The 25437-nt window shown below is 33.7% G+C and overlaps 1 protein-coding gene and 1 non-coding gene across 2 annotated transcripts; one reads left to right on the top strand and one right to left on the bottom strand.

The window, feature by feature from the left end:
* The first annotated feature begins 7781 nt into the window (after nucleotides 1-7781).
* Nucleotides 7782-7854, top strand: Trnar-acg (transfer RNA arginine (anticodon ACG)). The gene has a single exon. It is a non-coding gene; the product is annotated as a tRNA-Arg (tRNA).
* A 3517-nt stretch (nucleotides 7855-11371) lies between these two features.
* On the bottom strand, nucleotides 11372-24517 carry LOC145277515 (protein YIPF5-like). Its single transcript, XM_080128941.1, has 2 exons — nucleotides 24381-24517; nucleotides 11372-12985 (listed from the first exon to the last, which is right to left on the bottom strand). Exon 2 carries the CDS (start codon nucleotides 12972-12974, stop codon nucleotides 12216-12218), a length of 759 nt encoding a protein of 252 aa, XP_079985067.1. The 5' UTR covers nucleotides 12975-12985; nucleotides 24381-24517; the 3' UTR covers nucleotides 11372-12215.
* Between the last annotated feature and the right edge of the window lie 920 nt (nucleotides 24518-25437).

Raw genomic sequence — 25437 nt, 5'->3', positions numbered from 1 at the left:
GTAACCAGAAACCTAATTGCTTAAATCTAATGATCTAAACTCTTCCTTTGTACGAGATATGTATTGAATTCTTTTTGTTTTGTCAAATAGTTAACTTTGTTATCTGGAAATCATCTCCAGCATTTTCATTATTGATATCTGTGTTTGTGGAAAAGGACCAATTGATTTTTCAGCTTTGCCCTGAACACTGATATTCCAGCTGCACCTGTGAGTAGCACCCATCTGCTGACACCAGTAAACCTGCAGAAGAAATTCAATCATAGAGGCTGACGTCAGATGACTACCCAACAGTACCACAGGTCTTGCCCCCACCTCCCGGACTTGGGGTTGTGCGTGTTGTATGCTCTGAGTATCAGTGTTATTTTCTAGGGGCCAGAGAGCGCCTGTTTGCATTTTGAGGGATCCACCACTAGATGATTAAGAATGTAGCCCTACTGAGTTGCATCTAGAATCCCAGAGGTACATCACAAGTATGCTCTCGTAAGCCAGGATTCGACGGATGCGGCCAGATGAGGGGGTGGGGTTATATTTGCGAAAATCATCGTTCATACTTATTAGCTCCAACATCAAGTGGCCTCATGCCTTGTCTGGAGCAATTGCCATAAAAAAGTGGGTAATTTTGTTGGTCAGTCGTTACTTAAGATGACAAAGGTGCTTGTTCAGAATAATAACAAAAACTGTAAAATTGAATTTCAACTAAATTTTATCTACTTAATTGGTGTGTCACAATGAGTAACATATTACAGCATTATTACATAAAACATTTACTTTCATCTGTCAAAATTATTTTTGAAATATAACTTAACAAATTAACTTAACTCATATTATTTTCGTAAAACTTACAATTTTATTTGAAAATTATTTTTCTATTCTAATTTTCTATTCAATTTTTCATAATTTTTGGATATGTTGCTAATTTCGATATGACAATTAGGTAGATAATATTGGTTTTAATTGAAATTCAATTTTTAGATTTTTGTTGTTATTCTGATCAAGCACCCAAATTAGTTGCAATATGCCACCTACTGGAATAATTTACTGATTCAATCCACGTAATTACAAGGGGGATAATTCTTTGCTTATTCTAACTCTTCAAAGAAAATCATTAAATGAGATTTGAAACATAAGAATGTATAAAAAATAAATAGAAGTGGAGAAAATATCAAAACTTCATCAATCTATAATCCTATAATTTTGTTTTGTGTATATTGATATTCATATAAAACACTTTTTCTATTTATTTAAAAAGAAAATGCAACTTTTTTGTTATATATGAGTCATGGAATTGCATTCATATGCAAAAGATCAAGCTAATTTGCATATTCTTTTAAACATTCATTTTAATTTATTCCTTTTTATTTTTTTCGTTTTTTTTATGGGAAGATCATCTTTAGTTATTCATGCAGATATTTTATATGATTTATACTTGTGTAATATTTGCGTAAAAAGGTTATAGTAAACATAAACTTTTCTATATATGTTTATGTATACTTAGATATAAACGTTTGTTTAAAAAATTTTGCCTACCAAACTTCTCTATCAGTTTTTGGTGTACAGACATGAAACTTAATATATAGGGCATTCGAACCCATATGGAACTTTATATTTGGGTTTTAGCCAGGAAAATCGGTGCAAAAATGTGAAAATTAAAAAAATGAAATTTGCCATGTGAAGGTTGAACGATGGCATTACATTGCATGTGTACCGTGATAGCTATCAGTTCATGTTTTAATTTTTAGCCTTGCAGCAAACGTGTCTTCATAGCTCAGGTGTTAATGTCAAAGGAAAAAGTAAATTGTAAGCTAAACATTTCGGTTTCCATTCTCGGTGGTGGCTCACAAGTCATTTTTTTTTTTTTTTACTTTTAAAATAATTACTATATATTGGGTCCAAAATAATATAATAATAAATACGAAATCTGCATTAATGAAAATATCATATTTAACAGTATTTTCGAGTGGGCCTGCTAGTAGTCTAATATTTTTATCCAAATGAATAGAGATGATATTCTTGATATTTTTTTATAAAAGAGATGAATATAAATCAAGAAGCAAACAGGGATGATGTGGAGGATGAAGTGGTCACTAAAAAGACAAAGTAAGCAAAAATATAGGGCTTGGCAGGGGGGTGGCAATAGTGCAATCAGCAACTTGCATTCTTATCCCGAAATCTGCCTATATCAAAATACAAATATTAAGAAAAATCTCTATGATGTACATAGTTGTGACAAAACGAAAATATCAGGTTCCAAAAATCATGTAAATTGAAGAAAATAATTTTTTTAAGTGATTAATGGAAATTTGTAAGCATTACAATATAAATTTCACAAATTTTAACTGTAGAGTTATCTCCCTTTGTTCTTTCACATTTTTTCAAAATGGTGGGTAAGACTGCCATTCCTTGGTTACTTCTAAAATGTGATTTTCTTATTTAAAAATAAAACTTTTTTTTTTTTTTTTTACAAAGAAGTCACTACTTATCAAAGCCCGGAGGCCACTCAAGGATAAGGGTTAAAGAGTGTACAGTAGTAAGCATTATTGGTGGAAATTTGGTAAATTGGATTACTTAAGGGGACAGCACATCAAGAACTTGTTTACGTTGGACTTGAACACAACCATATTGTAGTCAGCTGGAAAGCAGGGAAATGGAAGAGAGTTCCATAAGTGTGCAGTTCTAAGAAAGAAGCTTTGTTCATGGAATCTACGTTTAAGTTTAGGCACAGATAAAGAGTGGAGGAAATTATTGATAGTGGTTTTAGCTAGACGAGTGTTTTTGTGAAAGTTTGGCGAGGGAGGACCATAGGTTGGAGCCCAGATAAGCACTTGCCATAAAAATAATGATAAAGCAGAGACAGGCTTGCAATGTCTCTTTTGTGGGAAAGAGGTTAAAGGGAAGAGAAAAGGAAAAGGGCATTCCCCACTAGGTTGCGAAGTCTATTTTGAACTGTCAAAACAAAATATGGTCTTTCTAGCAGCTCCTGCCCAGATATGGCAACAGTACTCCATCCTAGGACGTACTTGAATCTTATACAGGTAGAAAATTGCATCAGCAGTGAGATATTTACTGGAGCAGTAGAACGATCCCACCATTTTTCCAGCAATCTTGGCAACGAATTTGATGTACGTATATTTCAAATCTTGATCAATTGACATGATATTTTAGAATATGAGAATTTTGTTTCATCACGGATATGTATATCACACAGATTTTTATTTGTTTTTCAATATGGAGGAATTCTAGACAAGAACCGCAATTTGCCTTTTTCCAACACATATTATAGTTAACAATTTTCCAATACTCCATTTTTTTCTTCTCTTCATCAATATAATCCTTCTGCATAAAATGTCATCAAAAATTATTTTCGCAAAGGTTTGTTTTTTAAAGAAACAAAATATTAGTCTACTGATGTGTCTTTCGTTTGATTTCATTATTTATATTTTGCAGTTTGATAACATTTTCCATAGATTGTTGCATAGCATGTGTTCTTCAGACTTGCATGATTTCGTCCCTGCTTCCTTTATTCCAGCTTGTTTGACTCATTGGTCTTCATCAATTTGGTACCTCATTGTAATACAGCTTCTTATTTCAGTAGCTTCTTTCCAAGAACTACAATTTTGTGGAATTCTATTCCTGTCATGTTTTTCCTCCGATCTATAACCGTAGTATTTTCAAGACTAAGGTCAATAGGCATCTTCTGTCTTTGCAATCATCATCTTTCATTGCTGTTGGCTTCTTACATCAAGTGGCCTCATGCCTTGTTCTGGGCGATTTCCATAAAAAAAATAATAATAAACATATTTATAAGTTAAATCTGATTAAATATTGTTAATTTGCACAAATATATTCATAACGGAAAATATTTTTAAAAATTATATTTTATTCAGATTATAAAAAACATTTGTATTTGCTCTTTTTTTTAAATGAAAGAGATATACCATAAGATCGCTTTATATTTGATTCATCACACACAACTTGAAATTCGAAAGTAAATTGCAATGTATTTTTTTAAGTCTTATCTTGTAATACTTTATGACATTTTGTTTTAATATAATCATAGTTTAGCATCAAAAAATTGGATCTTTAAGAGTCCAGTTATGCAACCAGAATGTGATATCATCTGAAAGTATGGATAATTTTTATTTTATTTATATTTTATGAATTTTCAATAATGAAAAAAATCAAAATTTGTTCTGTTTTTAATTTTTACATTATTTTTTAAGAATTAAATGTTACATTCTTTCAAAATTAATTTTGAAGAGTTTCATGAGGTTTAATCCCATTTACACTCAATTAACATTAAAACTATTTATGCATGATGATTGAATGTAATTGAAAATAAACAGAAAATGGCCACCGAAATTAAAAATTTAGTGGGAGGGGGAGGGGGGTGAGAAATGTCATTCGGGCAATACAACTTTATCAAATACTTGTACGAAAGCCAAACTAAGATAGTAGAATTACTCCAACCTTTTTCAAAGCAATAATAAAATAACAGTATCAACTTGGCCTTCTCGATAATTTTCTATAAATTTTGGTTTACACAAATAGTTTTGCTTGATATGTAAGTCTATCAAATAGTTTCCTGCTATTTGATTTTGAACTGCCACATTTCATTTGTGAATTAATCGAAACAACCGGTTTTATTTTGTTTTGTTTTTTCACTGCAGTTTCATGTTTATATAATCAGGGCACCAAGAAGTGTATAAATATGAAACTGCATTAAGATATTTTAAGAAGAATTTTCTTTCTTGGGGGCATTTACAAAGAATCAAATGTTGTGATAAAACATCTTAGTTTTTATTCAGTGTTGGTATTTAGGGTGTTTTCATTGTCCTGGACTCTAAGATGAGCAATGTCCGACAATGTCAGGCAATGTCCCATGCCTGATATCCATGCAGTCTGGTCGGAAACCTTGATATTAGCCACGTTGCAATTCAGTTATATTGCTTTTTTGCAATCATCGAGCCACATCTTCCTTGGTCAACCATGTTTGCTAGTAACTGGGATAAACCACATTTTAAGAAATGGCAAGCTGTACATTTTTTTAATTTTTTTTTTATTACATTTTTACCCCAAACAAGGCACATTGCCACTTTGATGTAGGGGGCTACTATTAGGGACACAGGCTACAAGGGTACTAGGTGGGGAGTTGGGCAGCAAGATGTCGGTTCACATTACACTTGAACTTCTGCATGTCAGTACAGTTGGGGAAGCAGGAACCTGGCAGAGAGTTCCAAAGTCTAGCGGTTCTGGGGAAGAAACTACTGGAGTAGAAGGCTCTCTTACATCTAGGGATCTCTACTGTAAAGGGGTGGGATTGTACTGCTTGTCGGGTTTGTCGGGGGTATTTACGTAGAGGGGGTACAAGTGCTTGCAGCTCATCGTAACATACATCGTTAAAGTACTTGTAGAACAGGCAGAGGGATGCTACATTGCGTCGATGGGAGAGAGGCTGAAGCTTGGATGATAGTTCAGGACCTATTAGGTTGGCGACTCTCTTTGAACCTTGTCTAAGATGTACATGGCTGAACCAACTGAAACGCTAAGCGCACAAAGCATCCGTAATCTCACTAATGTTTAAGATTAACAACAAAATCTTATTTACAAGAGATCAAAGCAAATGGAGGAATACTTTTTTGTAGAAGCCAATCTCCAAATGAATGAAGGCACTTTTGGTGTACTCATCTTTGCAAAAAACGTGTTGGGAAATGTTTACTTAATTCCGAAGTGTGACCAACAGTAAGGAAAGTAGAAAGTGGACTTTTGTTTACTTTCGGTCGTTACTCTCACTTTCTTCATTTTATCCTTTAGTCCTCACATTCAAAGAGCGATGTTTCTGACAAAGAGGGAAGAATCGCTATTTTCTGAATCAGAATCTATTCCATCTAACACTTATTGTTGGCAAGTTTTTGACCTTGAAGTAGTACTTTTTTTTAGCTCCTTATCTCAAGTGGCTTCATGCCTTGTCTGGAGCGATTTCGATAAAAAAAAAAAACGTTTTGCATGGGTGAAATTGCTAATATCAATTACTATTTGGCAAATAGTTAACAAGCGCTATAATATAAATATTGAGAATTATCATGAAATTACAATTCATCTGGAAACAGAGGAATCTTGGGATGAAAAACAAGTAAACCATCTTTAAAATATAATTAAAATCACAAGATTTTGTGTCCGTTTTCCCTACATATTTTCCACACTTTGCATGGATTCTAACTTACCAACTTTGGAGCAAACACAAATTAAAATGCTGAGTCACGCAATTGGAGTCGAGAAAAGTTATTTTGAATAAAAAATGATTATTTGCATTATTTCAACTACTGTTCTCATCGAACGAAACCCTTTATTTAATCCAAGGACCCATGGCATAACACAAATTACTATGAGAAACTTGGTTCTAATTGACACTCTTCTGGAGGTTGAAGTTCAATGTGGGGGTATACTAAGATTACAACTGCAAATTACTTAGGACTTCTGCTTGGTTACAGCTGATAGCAGTGAGAACATGCTATCCCCATGGATTAAATAATAGGTTCCGTTTGAAATTTTGTGCAGAGTTCTGAGTTTGACAAGATTCACCTGAAGAAAAGTTACATTGACTAAAACGCTGTGAAAATAACACTCAGCATGAGAGCAGTAGTCAAAAAAAAAAAAAAAAATATATGAATAATCAATCCTCATCTAAAAAAATGTAAAAACAGAAGAGGATTATTGTCGAATATGAAAAAGGTTTTAAATCGATTTCATAGAATATTTGTGTCGGAATTTAACAGGCTGAAAAGAGACCATTAAGATTTTTTCATTAATGTTTATATATTTGTATGACATTTGGTCAATTTGACCTCTGGTCCTTTTTAGATTTATTGGTTATTTACAGTATTTTTCTTCTGGTTAAATCATTTTTGATTACTTGTATATGCTAAACACAAAATTAAACTTATTCTTTATTTATTCCCAGCCCTGGGAACTAAATAATTTAATTTATCCGAATGATATATTAACCGAACACAACCATCATAAAAAGAAGAAAAAAGTTTCACAAATAGATCGCCATGTTAATATTTACCAAATGTATTCATTTGTTGGATTCAACTTTGAAGAGATTATGGTTACATAGCTAGCAAAAGTATTTTCATTTTTTGTCTTCTTGTCTCACGCTTGAGGGTAGAAGTTTCTTGAATGACTTCCAACTTTTCATGTCTGTTGCCATTTCGCTTGTGCCACCTGAAACAAATTTATCGCAAAGCTTGGCAAATGAGTCATTTATACAATTCCAGCTTTCTCTAACAAGTCGGCTCATTAGTAAAACGGTTCAAAATAACTTGTGTTATATCGTCTCTCTTCTGAGGCACAGGTTGGAATCCTGGATAAGTTTTTTTCATCTTATAGAACTGTTTATTTCTAGCCTTGTGAACTAAATTAACTGTTTATTTAATAATACACACACAACCGTGAACAAAGTAAAAAAGAAAAAAAGTAATGTATTCTATATCTATACTACTAATAAAATTCTAAATGTTTATGTATGTGTTTATATACCAACAAAACTTTAGAACGAATGCACCGAATTGAAAAATTCTTTTTTTCCCTGAAAGGTGAGAGTCCCTAGATTGTCCTTATCTATATATGGTTCGTAACGAACAACGCCGAATCATACAAAAAGTCCGTAACAAAGGTTTTTGGGCAGTTTCGTGCAATTGTCAAAAAAGTTACCTGCCCATGTCAACGGTACTTAGCACTGTCTGTATACAGTCGCGATAACATCTTTCAGCATACGGTCAGGACTTGTAGTGCAATGGATAACGCGTCTGACTACGGTTCAGAAGATTCCAGGTTCGAATCCTGGCAAGTTCGCAATAATTTTAACCATCATTTTATTCGTTTACTCATTATCCTTACCCTAAGGGTATTTTTGTTTTTCAGTGATTTTGTTTTGTGCATATGGGAATTTCCCAATACTCCGAGTTCACGTTGATGGTAAGACGATGTTGAGTGTACTTGATGTTGGGTGTACTCGATTTTGTGTTTGACTCAGCGTTGTGTGTGCTGACGCGGCTCGCATATAATATATTGTCATAAATAAATTCCAGCGTTATAATGTATACATTATAACGCTGGAATTTATTTATAGATAATTGTTGAGTAGTGTTTTATTAATCAATATGTTGTCCCATATTGAATTCATATCTATACTAAGTTGACTGATAATTTTTAAACAACCTAGCATATAGGCAGACTTTCAAAATGTCATCTCGATGCTATGTATTCAATATTCGATGCTATGTATATTCAATATTCAATATTCTTATTCTCTATAAAAGGCAGTTGTTTGTTTGTATGTGTGCTTGTATTAGGTTGACAAGAATGTTCTTGCAGAATTTTTCATTTTAATTTCAAATGATGCATTTTAAAATAAGTTATAATACCTTTACTTTATATATTATTTTAAAGAACGTTTTTTGCTTTATCTAATCGTTTAAATTATAATCACTTTAAAACAATTATGTCTTCTTTTCAAAACGTTGAATTAAAGATGGAAAAAATAAAAAACTTTGCACAATTTTCTTATTTAAATTCAAGCTAGGCCAAAAAGTTTCTGAAACAATTCATGATATCAACAAAGCGTTTGGCCCAGGAATAACTACGTAAAGCATGGCTCAATGGTGGTTTAAGAAATTTTGTGGCTGCGACAAGAGTCTTGAAGATGATAAACAAACGAGAAAAGGGAGAAATTGGGGAAGGAGAAAAGAGAAAAAGATAGAGATAAATAGATAAAAGTTTTAATTGAAATATGCTACACTTTTTACCCCGGGCAACACTGGGTAGCCCTGCTTGTTTAGAAACAAATGTCAAAGTCATCAGTCCATTGGAGTTAATATTGATTAAGGCCACTAAATGTATACATCAACTTACTATGCATCATTGTTAACCCAACGAGTTATGGGTTGTCTAGTCATATTTAAATATGAAAAAAAAAAAAAAAAACGTAACTGTGAATGAAAAATACATCTGAAGAAACATTGCAGAAAAATATCAACAGTGATGAGGACAATAGTCCAAAGAGAAAAAGTGTAAATTTTAAATCATTTGAAACAAGATGTTCTATCATAAAAAGATATTCATTAAACTTTGATCAAACAACACTGAACCTAAACAAAAGCATATCATCTGTATAAATGAAGAACCACGCGTCTTAGAGCGAGTGCATGCAATTTAAATTCCAAACACTCACAGACTATGGTGGAACTTTTACTTGAGAACAAGTTCTGCATATTGTGCAGTCTGAATTTCATCTAAAAATATTAGAATCCGTAGTTTTTTATATGCGGTGAGTGCCTTTGTGTAAAGAGGAAGGATATTCCCAGAACATCGAGTTATATATTTTAATAGACTTTTTGTGATAAAATTTTTATTACAGCAAAGAATAAAGATATGGGTGACATTTTTTTTCTATGGAGAAATGGAGAGAAAATTTTATAATTATATTAATCTACTGATCTGCTTTTATCCACACTCGTCACAGCAAATATCATGGATAAAAAAATGTACTGCAATTACCATTTCTCAATTTCCCAAAGAAAAAAACACAATGTCAGCAATGTCCTTATTACTTTCCATATATATATATAGAGAGTGCCCCTACCCCCAAAATTCATAACTTCCTTAATTTTTTATTTTATTTTTTCACAGTATCTAAAGTAATCCTACCAAAGTCATCATGAGTCGTTATACCAAAGAGCGAATATTTATCATAGAGTGGTACTTTTGGTTGAATTCAAATTTCCAATTAGTCAGCTCCTTTTGAGACACCCTGTGTGTGCATATATATATATATATATATATATATATATATATATATATAATTGTATCATTGTTTCCTAGATGTAAATCACATGAAACTTTGGTGTTTATCAAAAAGTACTTACTTACAAGCAGAGCATAATTATACTCTATTTATTTTAAACGTTATCGGTTATATGTGTGCAGATTTTCTACAATTTGCCTGAAGGCGCTGCATCTCTAAAGGAATCACAGCAAAAATATATGCACACATAGCCAATAGTGTTTGTATAAAAAAGAATTATATATATATATATACACACACACATAATTAAATAATTATTCATCTATACCTACACTCTGCATAAAATGACAATCAAGTAGATGATAACACTCACCAAATTTCACGTTCCAAGGTCAAATAGCATGAAAGTTAGCTGACACAAAGACATGTTCTCCTTGAATCACATGTAAATTGCACTATATTAGTGTATAGAGACATAAATATCTATTAAACATTATATTTCTAACTTGAGTGCTCATGTACAGCAAATATTTTATAACAAAAAAGCTTAACACATACCAGATAATTTATTCCAATCATAAATGGTCTTTTTCACGTCTGGGAATCCAAACCTAAAAAAAGACCAGTTACAGTCCAAATAAATTATTATTTGGTGCATGTGAAGGTTTTTTAATTTTTTTTTTTATTATTATATTTATTTGATAGAAGATAAATGGTAAAAATGTATCCAATACAATCAAATCAAATTTTGGATTTATTGAATTGTTTTTGGTTTCCATTTTATTCTCTACATAGTTATACTTCATTCAAATTTTCATTTATTTTTTAACTTTATATATATATATATATATATATATATATATATATATATATATATACTTGTTTATTGTTATATAAACATGCTCACATCCCGCTGCTACAAATAGCCACTTGTTTCAATCAAACAACAGATATCATCAGGCAGCGACTTGACTATTCAAAAGTTCAATGAATAACTTTATTCATTGAACTTTTGAATAGTCAAGTCGCTGCCTGATGATATCTGTTGTTTGATTGAAACAAGTGGCTATTTGTAGCAGCGGGATGTGAGCATGTTTATATAACAATAAACAAGTATTATCAGCTCTTTTTATTGAGCACTATCTAACAACCTCGTTGAATTCATTAGTCCATTACTTTTGAATATAAAAAAAAAAAACCCGAGTATATATATATATATAAATGATTGTAGCACTGTTGCTTCCTAGATGTAAATTCACTGAAACTTTGGTGTTTATCAAAAAGTGTTCAATTACAAGCAGAGCATAATTATACTGTATTTATTTATATAAACGTTATTGGCTACATATGTGCATACATGTTTCTGTGGCAATCCTTTAGAGAAACAGTGTTTTTTGGACCAGTGGAAAAACATCTGGCTTGAATATGCTGCTTCTCTAAAGGAATTGTAGCAGCAACATGTATGGACATATGTAGCCGATAATATTTGTATAAATAAATTGTATAAAAGAAATAAGACAAATGAAAAGAGCCAGCAAAAGATGAAAAACAACAAAGGGATAATAATGGGCGGAGAAAGAAATAATCAAAAGTTGTTTTTTTTAATAGAGCGAGAGTGAGTCACAATCACAATTCCAGATATGACTATTTCCAAAATGGAGGGAAATATAAATTTACATTGTTATTAATCTGGGAATAAAAACAGTTGTTTGTGAATGAGAGGAAGAGTTTAAATTAGTTCAAATTTGCCGTCTTGCATTCAAGAGACAAAATCCAGAACATTTTCAAATGCCGATCGGAATTTGTTACAAATGTACATTTACACGTTTTTTTCAGACATTTTTTCCCCATCTTGGTTGTTTTCATGCCCAACATATTCTGACCATTGCACTCCATAACCATTTTTAAGTGGCTTTTGTATTTGTCGATAACTGAATTTTGAACCAAACATGTTTAATCCAAGAACAATCTGCCCCAGTAGATTAAAGGATCCAGTCTGAAATTTTCGTATGCTTAACAAAATTCAGAAGAAATTTTCGCATACTTAACAGCTATGACAAAATTCAGAAGAAATTTTTGCAGGTTTAACGGCTACAACAAAATTCACATGAAGACAGCTCAAGAGTACAACAGAAGAAAGTTGTGGAAATGGTAATGACAAAGATGATGAAAACAGTCTAAAACATATAAATAATAATACTACATTTGTGAAATATCAAATATTAACTCGTTCTGTGTGTATATTCATCAAGTCTCAAGATATCACATTTGTGATGCAACAATGTTTTTGAGGGGAAATAAAAGCCGTCTCGCCTTTGCTGGTGCTTTAATTGATTAACATTTGAATAGAAAATAAATCGAAAGACTTTCCAATCTTCAACAAAACTGTATAGCGAGGGCTGAAAGCTGCTTAGAAAACAGTTAAGAGAGCGAACACACCATAGACCAACGCGCACGGATAGGCAACAAGTAGTTGTTGGTCAGTCATAGCCAAGGCCGAAACAAACAATTTAGATGCCGAGAGGCTACACCAGAACACTGCCAAGACAGTCAGCACCGTCCCAACAATACCCTTCAGCGAGAGTATAATAGATACAGAGGATAAAATGACCATTGGGAGCAGGCAGTAGCCAAGAACACTGATGGTACAGCCCGAGGAGATACCGGTCATACTCATCATGTTCAGCAGACCGTACATGGCAAGGCAGCCAACAACGCCGATGCCATAAATGTAACCAAAATGCAATTTGCCAGTCAACATGAGTGCACCTCCAAAGGCAACACAAAAGACAAGTGGTCCCGCCAAGTCTGTATCTTGCATTATGTTGTGATCGGCGTCGAGTAGTGGATTCAGGACAGCCATTGTTTTCTGGGTGATGTGGTCAAAGTTGATACCCAGCTCTTCCATTAAAGGGGGTTCATCTTCAAAGTTATCTGATGGGCCACTGCTGTAGGCTGAGGGTTCTGGAGTCATAATGGAACCTACGTAAGGATTTTGGCTTGCAATGTAGGTTGTCGTAGTAGTTGTTTGTGTGTAATCAAACTGGCCAAATTGGGGTTCCTGGCCAAATCCACTGATGGCCTGGCCATCCATGTTATAACCATAGCTCTGCTGGTCACCATAGTTGCCTCCAGAGTAGAAGTCACCTTCTTGACCAAAGCCGGCCATCTTCAAACGGTCTAGAAATAATGAAAAAAATGTTACATTTATTGCATCGAATATTACAGCACTTTTTTTTTGTTCAATTTTAAATCAATAAATTTTTTTATGTTTTTACAGGACTTTGTCTTTTTATTTATATTCATCCCAAACAAAGCAAATTGCTACAGAGAGGTTAAGAGCTACTGTGAAGTAAGGGCAATATACATTAGTATCAAGACGATTAATCAGAATCAGGAATCAGAAAAAAAAAAAAAACTTTTGGGGTATCGGATTTGACATAAAAAATGTTTCTATTTTTCAATTCTAATAACGATTTAAAAAAAATTATTTTATTTGTTTAAAAAAAAAAATTCAGTTGCTGCTGCTAAGGATTTCAAACTACTAGCAAAACTTACATATATTGATCACCCCTACAAATGTATTTGTACATTTGTAGAAATATATGCACATATTAAATGGGTTTCAGGTAATCTGAAAATTTAAAATCAACAATTTAAAGCTAAATATTTAGAGATTTAAAAAGAATCAGAATTAGTAATTGTATCGGATTTGGGTAAAATACTGGAATCGTCCCAGCACTAATATTCATAGGAGCATCATAAGTGGGGAGTTGTGCTCCAAGGTGTTTGTTCACAATGCATTTAAATTTCTGCAGGGAAACAGGGAGCCAGAGAGAGATGGGGATTCAAAACATGAGCTGTTCAAGGAAGGCAGCTATTAGAGTAGAAAGCTTTTCAGCATCTAGAGGCCTCTACAGTGAAAGGGTGGGATTTAGCTGATTGCCAGGTTGGTCGAGGATGTTTACATAGAGTTGGCACCAGAGCAGCAAATTCATCAAAGCATATCTCATTGTGGTATTTGTAAAACAAGCACAGGTAAGCAACACTGCGGTGATGGGATAGGGGCTGGAGTTTGGTTGACAGTGCCAGACATATTAAAGAATCTTTTTTCTTTGCATCCGTTCAAACATGGCAACACTATTCAAAGCATGGGTGAATAGTGATTTTGTAAGGATATAGGATATAAACAGGTGTTGTTGTTGTGTCAGCGTTCACCATGGTTCAGTTGAGCTGGCTCCTCCAACTGAATTCTCTGCATCTTGTATAGATGACGCCCAGGCACGTCGGTTTGAAGCTGCAGCTATCAGGTCCAGCCATTCGCAATTCCAGCAGTGGGCTCCATAGAGGCAAGAACACAGGATCAGATCAGCATCTCGCTTTACCGTGCTAAGTTACGTTTTCAGCTGACCACCACAGTGGGGCTTTCAACCCTGGAGTGACAGTGGCATGGATGAGGTCATCTGGTTGCCAACGTATAGTGTGACCAAACCATCGGAGATGTCTGTCTTAAAAAGAGGGTTTGTTTGAAGGATGGTATCCGATAACACGAATGGATGATGGCATTTGGGATAAACTGGTGCCAGTGATGCAGCGTTAGTAGTCAAGTGTAATTAATAGGCATGAATAGTTTTCTAGCATAGTAGAGGGAGTCCATCTTCCTTGCAAAATTCTTGGCAGTATCTTCTATGCATTTATTTCAATTCATGTTACCTGTGATTCTTAAGCTAAGGAGCTTAAATGTTAGATTCTCAGGCAGGGTGCTATTGCTATGGCAATTGGTAATTAAAAAGGTTTGTAATCTATATATATATATATATATATATATATATATATATAATTGAGAATGTGTGTGTGTGTTGGAGGACAACTCTCAACCTATATACTCATCGATTTTTTTATCTACAGACTTGAATTTTGGTATATAAGATATTTGAACGTGTGGAAAACTTTTTAATTGGTTTTCATCCAGAAAAAAGGGCTGCTAAGGGGTTAAAATTTAAAAATTTGTATGTGTGTGTGGGGGGGGTCATCTGATTTTTATCTGTTTGCTAACTATTTCATGACTGCACATGATCAAATTGTTCATATGATAGCTTCCTTATATTAAGAATAAGTAGGTTTTAAAACACTTTTTAAAGATTGTGGCAAGTTGGCCTAATGGTTATCGTACTTGACTCACTGTCTTTAGGTTTTGGTTTCGATCTCAGCTCGAGTACTTTTTTGTTTTTTCTTAGAAGTGAATTGTTTAGAAAAAACATATTTGCATGCACATGACTCAGTTTCTTTGCATTTTTTTTTACTTCATTTTTTTTTTAAAAGGAATTTAACATTACGTTTAATATCAGGTCACGCCAGATACATCTGCCATTAATTGTTAAAGAAAAGGATCTTTGTCTCTTAGTAACATTAAATGCTACCATCCATTTATGTCTCTGTTCAACTGGAGGTCATCTTCTAAAGATTCAGCCATTTCCTTGGATATGTGTGCATCCATTTCTACACAACATGTCAAAAATAGAGGCTAGTGTTATTGGCAGATACACTCATCTCAAACATAATTTCATTAGAGAGATTGTTCATGAAAATCAGAAACAACTATATGGACCAAAGATTGATGCTTGGGATACACCCACATTAATATTATGTTGTTTGGATGTATGGTCGTCAAGTAGAACTTGTTTTTTGTAGGGGGGGGAACTGTTACATTAAATGTTTATCCAGTAATACTATCTGAATTTTCATGAAAAAAACTTTATGCCAGACCTTTTAGATATATCAAGCGCTACCATCCTAGCTTCACCAGCCTTGTACAACATATGGTATATACATTCAGAGATTACCATAAGGATATATGCAGTGGAACATGCTTGCCTACAAAAACAAGATAATTACAAGTAAAAATCCCACCCCTTCACTGTAGTAATGCTGATGCCGAGATACTGGAAAGCCTTCTACTTTAATAATTTCTTCCCTCAAACTGCTAGACTTTGGAATTCTCTCCTGGTTTCCTGTTTCTCTAACTGTACTGATATGCAGAAGTTCAAGTGTAATGTGAACAGACATCTTACTGCTCAACTCCCTACATAGTATCCCTGTAGATATGGTCCCAAATAGTATCCCTGTAGATAAGGTCCCAAATAGTAGACCTTATGCTCAAATGTGTCTTGTTTGGGGTGAATAAACAGTAAAAACAAAAAATGGAATTCCTTTCAATTTCAACACATTTATTTTTGAGTTATTTCATTAAAATTTGGATATAAACAAAATTTCACCTTTTTTTTTTTTTTTAGATAAATGTTCAATTCTGTCCTGTGTCATTAATGTTTGCTCTTTTTTTATTTTCAAGTTACTATTTTCAGTAACGGGCAATTTATTTTTTTTATGTCTTTCAGAAAAAAAACGTCTAAATTTAAAACTTTAGTGAATGAAATTTTTACTCCATTATCAAATTGCATTTCCGGCTGTTTATAAATGGTTCAAATCTGAGTTTTATTTTTTGTTATTATTGATCCATAATTAAAACAAAAAAATCTTTGATCTCTAATGTACTATAATTCATATGTAGAAGATTCAAAGTGTTGACTGTTAAAATGAATTTTATATGGAGAAAGTTGAGCTTCCATGTCAATTTTGCATGTTTTTTTGTTTTTTTGGGGGAGGTAGTGAGATTTTGCCCAATGTTTAAGTTGGATTGATCTAATAATTAATGTTATTATCATGGTTAAATTTCTTTAACAGAAAATGATGACATTATATTTCAAAGGATTTTTAGTTTCTTCATAGCCTGTATTTTTAATTATATACTTTGAAAATTTGTTTCTAGAAGATGGCAAATTTACTAATTTATGACAAACTTTTAACAGTCTTGATTGTTTTTTTTTTTTTTTTTTTGATAATCTGGTGAATTAGTAACCATTCAATAATAATTCGCTGAAAAAAATGAAAAAAAGACAAAAAATTAAAAAGATTACAGAGGAGGGTTACTGCCTCCATACGTGCACCAAATTTTGGTTTGAGATACCTTCTATAAACAGTTTAATAAAATGTCACTTCAAGGGTTTTACTAAACTATGCATTTTTATTATTTGTATTCTTTGGACAATTGTTTTCATCCTGAATGTTATTGCCCACAAGGACCAGATGTTTGTGGATAAAGAACTTGGTAAAATTCATTTATAAATTACACTTTTCTGGAGGTTGAAGGTTGAATCATCAGTGCAGGCAACACTAAAAATACAATTGTGAATTACTTAGGACTTCTACCCAGTTATAACTGATGGAATGTGATCATATTAGCCCCAGATTAAATAAAAGGTTCTGTTCAAAATTCTGTACAAATTCCAGAGTTTGTCAAGATACACGTAAAGAAGTAGAAACATTGTAAAAATAACACTCAAGATGAGAACAATAGTCCAAATAATCCAAATAACCAATCCTCATCTAAAAAAATTCAGAAACATATGCATTGTTAAGATTCAATTTTTTCACTCTAAAAATATAGTTTAACTCAATACTCCAAAACTCAAAAAGCAACTTTTTTGCAAAATAAATTAGATATTTGTATCAAATGACGTTTAATCGTGATACAAATGTGATAAACGTTCAACGATATGTCTAACACACACACACAAAAATTTGTCCAAGATTAAAAAAGTATCTTCTCTTAAAAATAAGCTTTGTTCATTCTTATTATAAAGCAAAATAATTTCACAGTTGTCTCCCCTTGGTTTAAAAAAATGGCTTTATTATTTGTGTGAATTATTAAGAGAATAAACTTAAAAACCTAAACAATTTGTTCTTATTTGTATCGCAGCAAGGTTTTACCTTTTTATGAACAGAGGAATTGTGGAAGTGGGGGATAAGAGGTTAGATTTCCGTTTTAGTTTAATGATAATAAAAATGGCTATTTCTTTTTTGGTGCTGCTTCATTATTTGAGCAAAATTTAAAAATAATCGAAATATTGAATTTTAAGTAAAATGGTATCTGCTTGTCATGTAACAGTAATGAACATATCCAAAAATTATGAAAAACGATGAAGTAAATAATGAAAACAGTTTTTGAAGACAATTAAAAATTGAGTTTTGCTAAATTAACCTAAGATTTCAGAACATAATTACTTCCCTTGTTATGAGTAGAACTTTCTGTTTTTGTTGTCTTTTTTGCAAAACTCAGTTTTCGCTAATTATCTTCGAAAACTATTTTCATCAATAATTTTTCTACCTTATCATTTATCGTAATTTTTTAATATGTCCATTACATTAGCTTTTATATTGGATCACAAATGTTTTCATATCTGGCAAACTACTAATCAGCCCCAAATTAAAGTGCAATATTCGTTGTCAGCATACACAAAAATTTATAAAAGTCAACATTTAGAATGTGAATGGTGAGTTGTAATTAATGTATAGGATGGAACAATAAAATTATTGCCCTAGAAAAGACGACATGATTCCATTTCCATTTGATGAAAATCGGTTTTATTTTTTTATTGCAGACCATCTACTAGTTGACCGGTTGTGTACAACAGGGATAGGAGCCTTCTATCAGGTCTGAAAGTGACACAATGTTCAACGAATGGGATTGGAGATATGCTGCTGTACAACTCGTGCTTTCTACCAATCCAAGTTATGACAACAGGACCGTTGTCAGCACGTTCAAAGTGCATTGCTAGATTGCCACGAATAACAAGGACGTGCCGATGGTGACGAAAACAAAGTTTTGAGTTAGGGACACATCATGTCACCTCACATCTTCAAAGTCGACTTGAAAGTCAACATCAAAATGTATCATGCTTGGCTTCAGGAGTGCTACGACTTTGTACTCTTCTCTTACTGCCCCTCTTCTCCCTTGACCTGAAACTGCTGGATTACTTTTTTTGGTTATAAGTTGAGAACTCGAGAACATCACCAACATGACCTCCCACAACACCAAAGCCAGCCTAATTGCTGCCATCTGCCAAGTATTCTCTGAGCTCCTGCCGGCGCTTGTGGAAAAAGCATGCTCCCAGTTCCAGACCCATATCAAGGCAGTGATTGAGGCTGAAGGTGGTTACATTGAATAAATGTCAGCTATACTACATAATCAAGTTACTTGAATTGATTTTTTCAATAAAAGTTTTAAAATAAAGTTGTAGTGTTTTCTTTATGGGTTCACTTTTATCATTCCACCCTGTAAAAAAAACAACAAAAAAAACATTTGGATTATTTGAACAACTGTTCTCAGCTTTTTTTTTTTTTTTTTTACATAGGCGTCACCACTTATCAAGGCCAATAGGCCACTCAAGGATAAGGATTAAAGAGTGTAGAGTAGTCAAAAGGACAATATAGTAATCGATAGTAATGGAAGTTCGGTAAATTTGTTAACTTAAGTGGAACGGCTCATCAGAAACTTGTTTACGTTGGACTTGAAGACAACCATATTATAGACAGCTGGAAAGCAGGAAAACGGAAGACAATTCCACAGGCGTGCAGTTCTAAGAAAGAAGCTTTGATCATGGAATCTATGTTTAGGTTTAGGTACAGATAAAGAGTGGAGAAAATTATTGATAATGTTTTCAGCTAGTCTAGTGTTTCTTGTGAAAGTTTGGCGAGGGGGGACCATAGATTGAAGTTCAGTTGAACACTTTCCATGAAAATAACGATAAAGCAGAGACAAACTCGCAACATCTCTTCTGTGAGATAGAGGTTGTAGCAAAGAGAAAAGAACATCTCCCACCAGGCCAGGAAGTCTATCTTGAACCCTATCAAGGCAGGACAAGTCTTTTCTAGCAGGTCCTGCCCATATGTGGCAACAGTATTCCATCCTTGGACGTATCTGGCTCTTATATAGATAGAGAATTGCATCAGCAGTGAGATATCTACTGGATCGATAGAAGGATCCCACCATTTTTCCAGCGGCCTTGGCAACAGATTTGATGTACGTATTCCATTTAAGATCAGGAGTAAAGGTCAAGCCCAGAAGCCTGTCAAAACTTGAGGCCTCCCCAAGACGAGAGCCATTCATTTTAATTGATGCCAGATGGGGATCAGAACGTTGATGATGTAAAGATAGAAGCTTGGTTTTAGATGCATTAAAAGTAACCAGCCACTCCTTTCCCCATTGTACAACGTGATCAAGATCAGTGGAGAGAGGATCGGAGAGAACTTGGTCGTTTACTGTCTTAGATGTGCTACCATAGATGGTAGTGTCATCAGCAAAAGCTATTTTTACAATGTTTCAGTCGATACAACCTCCGAACTTCTTCAGGTGTACCTTCTCAAACTTGAGGGATTTGTACGGAATTTTGAACGAAACTCTTTATTTAATCCACAAGGGTAGCATGCTCTCATTCATGACTGGGTTGAAGTCGAAAGTAATTTGCAATTGTATTTTAGTGTCACCCACACTGAGGATTGAATCTTCAACCTCTATAACTTAATTTTTTTTTGCAACTGAATTTCTTCTAATACTTTGTCATGTAATGGGTTCTTGTATTAAATAAAGGGCTTTGTTTGAATTTCTGTGTAACTTCTTGAATTGAATTCGATACAATGCACTTTGAGAAGGTCGGAGGTTACATCAACTGAAATGTTGTGAGAATAACACTCAATATAAGAAGAAGTAATCCAAATACGCGAATTATCACTCCTCATCTAAAAAATTTAGAAACACATTATTTTATTCAGTCTGTATTTACGGCAAACTTAATTACTTTAAACCTTTTTTTTCTCCAAATATTCATGCAAATAGGACACAACCATGGTGTAACACTAAAAATCCATGAAACAACAAAATGTTTAATTGCTTTTAACGTATAGACACATCTTTTCTGTTTTTAATTCTTTTTTCTAATTAATATTGAATGAGTTTCAGTAGAAATCATAAGGTTCCTATCTTTACATCATCAATGCTCTGATCCCCATCTGACATCAATTGAAATGGATGGCTCTCGTCTAGGAGAAGCTCCATGTTTTGACAAGCTTCTGGGCTTGACCTTCACTCCTGATCTGAAATGGAACACGTACATCAAGTCTATTGCCAAGGTCGCTGGAAAGATGGTGGGATCCTCCTACCGCTCCAAAAGATATCTCACTACTGATGCAATTCTCTATCTATATAAAAGCCAAGTACGTCCAAGGATGGAATACTGCTGCTATATCTGGGCAGGAGCTGCTAAAAACAGCCTATCCTGCCTTGACAGAGTACAAAATAGACTTCGTGGTTTAGTGGGGGATGCCCTTTTCTCTTCCCTGCACCGTCTCTCCCACAGAAGAGACGTTACAAGCCTATCTTTGTTTTATCGTTATTTCCATGGCAGGTGCTCATCTGAACTCCAACCTCTCGTCCCCCTCTCCAATCTTTTACGAAAAACACCCGTCTAGCTAAATCCACTGTCAAAAACTTTCCCCACTCTTTATCTATGCCTAAATCAAAACGTAGATTCCATGAACAAAGCTTCTTTCTTAGAACTGCACGCCTGTGGAACTCTGTTCCGTCTGCCTGCTTCCCACCTGACTACAACCTGGATGTCTTCAAGTCCAACGTAAACAAATTTCTGATGAAGCGCCCCCTTAAGTAGACACTTTATTAAATCTCCACACTAACGTACTGTACTTACAATAACCATTATCCCTGAGTGGCTTCCGGGCCTTGATAAGTGGTGACCACCTTGTAAAAAAAAAAAAAAAAAATTTTTCTCTTTTTTTTTAATGCAATGCTTAAGTTTTGTAATACTTTTTGTAAATTTTTTGGGTTTGCATTACTGTACACACAGATTCGGAAAAGTTGTTAAAAAAACAAATATATAACAAATAAATGTTATCAAAGGCAAGATAAGTTAATTTCCTACTTAACTGGATAATTTTTTAGTGTTTTTATTTAATGTAACTTGTTTATTCAGCTCGAAAAACATACAATGTTTACCGATGTATTTGAAAATTGCAAATGGCGGTTCACTCTCTGGTGAACACGGTAAGTTTGGGAAAATGAGTTAAAACTAAAAACACGCACAAAATACTGTTAAAAACCCACCGAATATATGTCAGCCTATGTTACGGTAACATATATGGAGCGAGTTTCTAACAGTATTTTATAGTTTTAACTCATTTTTCCAAACTTACATCGGTAAACATTGTATGTTTTTCGAGCTGAATAAACATGTTACATTAAATAAAAATACTAAAAAATTATCTAGTAAGGTAGGAAAGTAACTTATCTTGCTTTTGATAACATTTGTTTTTTGACAACTTTTTCGAATCTATGTGTATAGTAATACAAACCCAATTTTTTAAATTCATTACCGGCAGTCTGACTATTCAATAGATCTTCGACAAGGTATGGCATAAGGGTCTACTTCACAAGATTTCCAGCTACAGTATAACTGTTTTCTCTATCATTAAATCATTTCTCTCTGATAGGCTCATAAGAGTAGTCGTTGATGGGCAGAAATCTGAGGCCCACAGTATTAATGCTGGAGTCCCCTAGGGGTCCATCCTGGGCCCAACTCTCTTCCTGATCTACATCAATGATCTCCCAAAACATATACTAAATTCATTCGTTGACATCTATGCTGATGACACGACCATCTACGGCAACACATCAAAGACCGTAAATGACAAAGCTCTCTCTGATTCCCTCTCCTCTGATCCTGAGCGCGTCGTTCAGTGGAGGAAGAGATGTCTGGTTACTTTTAATGCATCAAAAACCAAGCTCCTAACCTTACATCATCAACGCTCTGTTCCTCATCTAGCATCAATTGAAATGGATGGCTCTCGTCTTGGGGAGGCTTCATGTTTTGACAAGCTCCTGAGTTTGACCTTTACTCCTGATCTGAAATGGAAGACATATATAAAGTCTGTTGCCTGGGCCGCTGGGAACATGGTAGGATCCTTCTACCGCTCCAGAAGATATCTCACTACTGATGCAATTCTCTATCTGTATAAAAACCAAGTACGTCCAAGGATGAAGTACTGCTGCCACATCTGGGCTGGAGCTTCAAAAAACAGCCTATTCTGCCTTGAAAAAGTACAAAATAGACTTTGTGGCTTCGTGGGGTATGCTCTCTTCTCTTCCCTACAACCTCTCTCCCAAAGAAGAGACGTTGCGAGCCTGTCTTTATTTTATCGTTATTTCCATGGCAAGTGCTCGCCCGAGCTCCAATCTCTGGTCCCCCCTCGCCAATCCTTCATGATAAACACCCGTCTAGCTAAAACCACTGTCAGTAATTTCCCCCACTCTTTATCTGTGCCTAAATCAAAACGTAGATTCCATGAACATAGCTTTTTTCTGAGAAGTGCACGCCTGTGGAATGCTCTTCTGTTTGCCTGTTTCCCACCTGACTACAACTTGGACGTCTTCAAGTCCAAAACAAATTCCTGATTAATCGCCCCCCTTAAGTAAGACGCTTTATCGAATCTCCAATACCAACTATTACTACGATATTATCCCATTGATTATTGTACACAAAAATAACCCTTATCCCCGAGTGGCTTAAGGGCCTTGATGAGTGGTGATCCCCATGTAAAAAAACAAAAAACAACAAAAAAAAAAAAACCATCAAGTCTAGTTTTTCATATCACTGGTAGTGGTACTGTCGCACTAAGAGTTGCCTATACTTCTGGATAAACAAATTATTTATTAAACTGTTGGGTAAAAGTACATAATAGTTAATAAAGGTCCCGCTCCTTATGTTAAGAATGGCTTTCTTAGGAAGCCTATCTAAAAAAAAAATATATTTCAGCACGATCAGTAAACTGCAGAAAATGAAAACTATTCTTAACATGTGAAAGTGAGGTCGTTGTTAGCTATTCCGTACTTTCACCTAACAATAAGTAAATTAATAAATAAAATTAGTCAAAAGCTTGGCAAACCAGAAGAGTAAGCGACTCAAAACAGGAAGTATTTAATATCAAGAACTGAATCTGATCGAACACAATTTTCTGTTGACTTTGAGACTGGTAGGCTTCTGATTTGACATTTCCGAACAGGAATTCCTTTTATAGAATTTGAAAAAAAAACAAAAAAAAAAAAACGCATAATCTTCATTAACGTCAACACTAACGCTAAGTTTGAGTGGTAATAAAAAAAAAAGGTGAACATCTAATTTCTGAAAAATAAAATAAAATTTCGTTTTTTCTTTCAGAAAACATAAGGAATTTACGCTTTTTTTTTTTTTTTTTAAATCAACAATAGCATTTTAGGTGCACACTGCACATGCAGAGAAAGTAAAAAAAAAAATTGACACTAAACTTGCTAATTTTACATCATGGAAGTACTTTCCTTTTTAATCTGGGATATATAATTTTCGATGATGATGATATAATAATAATAATAATAATAATAATAATAATAATAATAATAATAATAATTATACTAAGCCAGCAGGGTTTTTTAATACAAAATAGAAAAATGTTTACAATTTGAAGTTATTCGATATTTTTGGAAAGTTGTGAAAAATTATAAACACTAACTTTACGCTGATTGTCATCGGGTAAATAAAATAATAGACAAATGGAAACAAAAAAAGACAGTTCGAATTTGAAAGATGATTGTCTCCTTTTTAACTTTCAATTTATAAAATGAATGTAAAGTTACCTTAAAAATGCCGATGTACTTCTTAAAAAGTGGATAATGGCTCAGGTTGACACACGAATTTTTGACTACGTGGTGATTCGAAAAAAAACAAAAAAACAGGAGAGTTATTTAAAAAAAAAAAAAAAAAAAGAATGTGATTCGAATCAAAAGTTATCTCCCTTCATTTTCGTTAGGATTTCATGAGAAATCATTTTTCTTTTTACCTTAAATAAAACTATGAAAAATGATAAGATTTTAACACTTTCTTTATGAACTTTTCTTTAATTAAATATTCTATCAATATATATATATATATATATATATATATATATATATATATATATATATATATATATATATATATATATATATATATATGTATATATATATATATATATATATATATATATATATATGTATATATATATATATATATATGTTCACTGTTTTGGGGAAAGAATTCCATCAAAGTGCTCGATTACAAAGAAAAATGGTAAATTTTACGACCTGCCCCAATGCCCCACTGCCCCAGCGTATTATAAACACCCCAACTTCCCCATATTAAGAACGGCTTTCGGAATAAACACCCTAACCCCTAAAGCCGTTCTTAACATGGGGAGGTTGGGGGGCGTCTGAAAGCCGTTCTTAACATGGGGGGGGGTCGTCCTACCTAAGATTCCCAAATCATATTGTGTGTGTGTGTGAGTGTGTGTGTGTGTGTGTGTGTGTGTGTGTGTGTGTGTGTGTTTTATTTATCTTTTAATTTTTTATAAGCAATAAACCAAATTTGTAAACAAAGTTTTATAAAAAGTCGTTTGTTTAATTTTATTTCATTGGCATGGGATTGGATGCGGGGGAAAAGGTCCATAAAATATAATCAAAATGGTAGTAAGACACTGTAGGTGTTAAAACGGCCACTATTTTCTGGCTTAATGTTGCCCGAAAACAAGCAAGTCACCCTCTATATGAGGCTGGAATTATAGGCAGGATTAAAGAAACTGGGGTGATGGGGGGGGGTATGTAGAGTTTCTCCAAGATTGCTTATTGGGGTAGCCGGGAACGAAAAAGAAAGGATCCG

Source organism: Euprymna scolopes, chromosome 6 (genome assembly GCF_053919585.1).
Source record: "Euprymna scolopes isolate OS-2025 chromosome 6, ASM5391958v1, whole genome shotgun sequence".
In the NCBI taxonomy this organism is placed as follows: domain Eukaryota; kingdom Metazoa; phylum Mollusca; class Cephalopoda; order Sepiida; family Sepiolidae; genus Euprymna; species Euprymna scolopes.
Note: the sequence above shows the minus strand (reverse complement) of the source record. Positions and strands in the feature narration are given on the sequence as shown.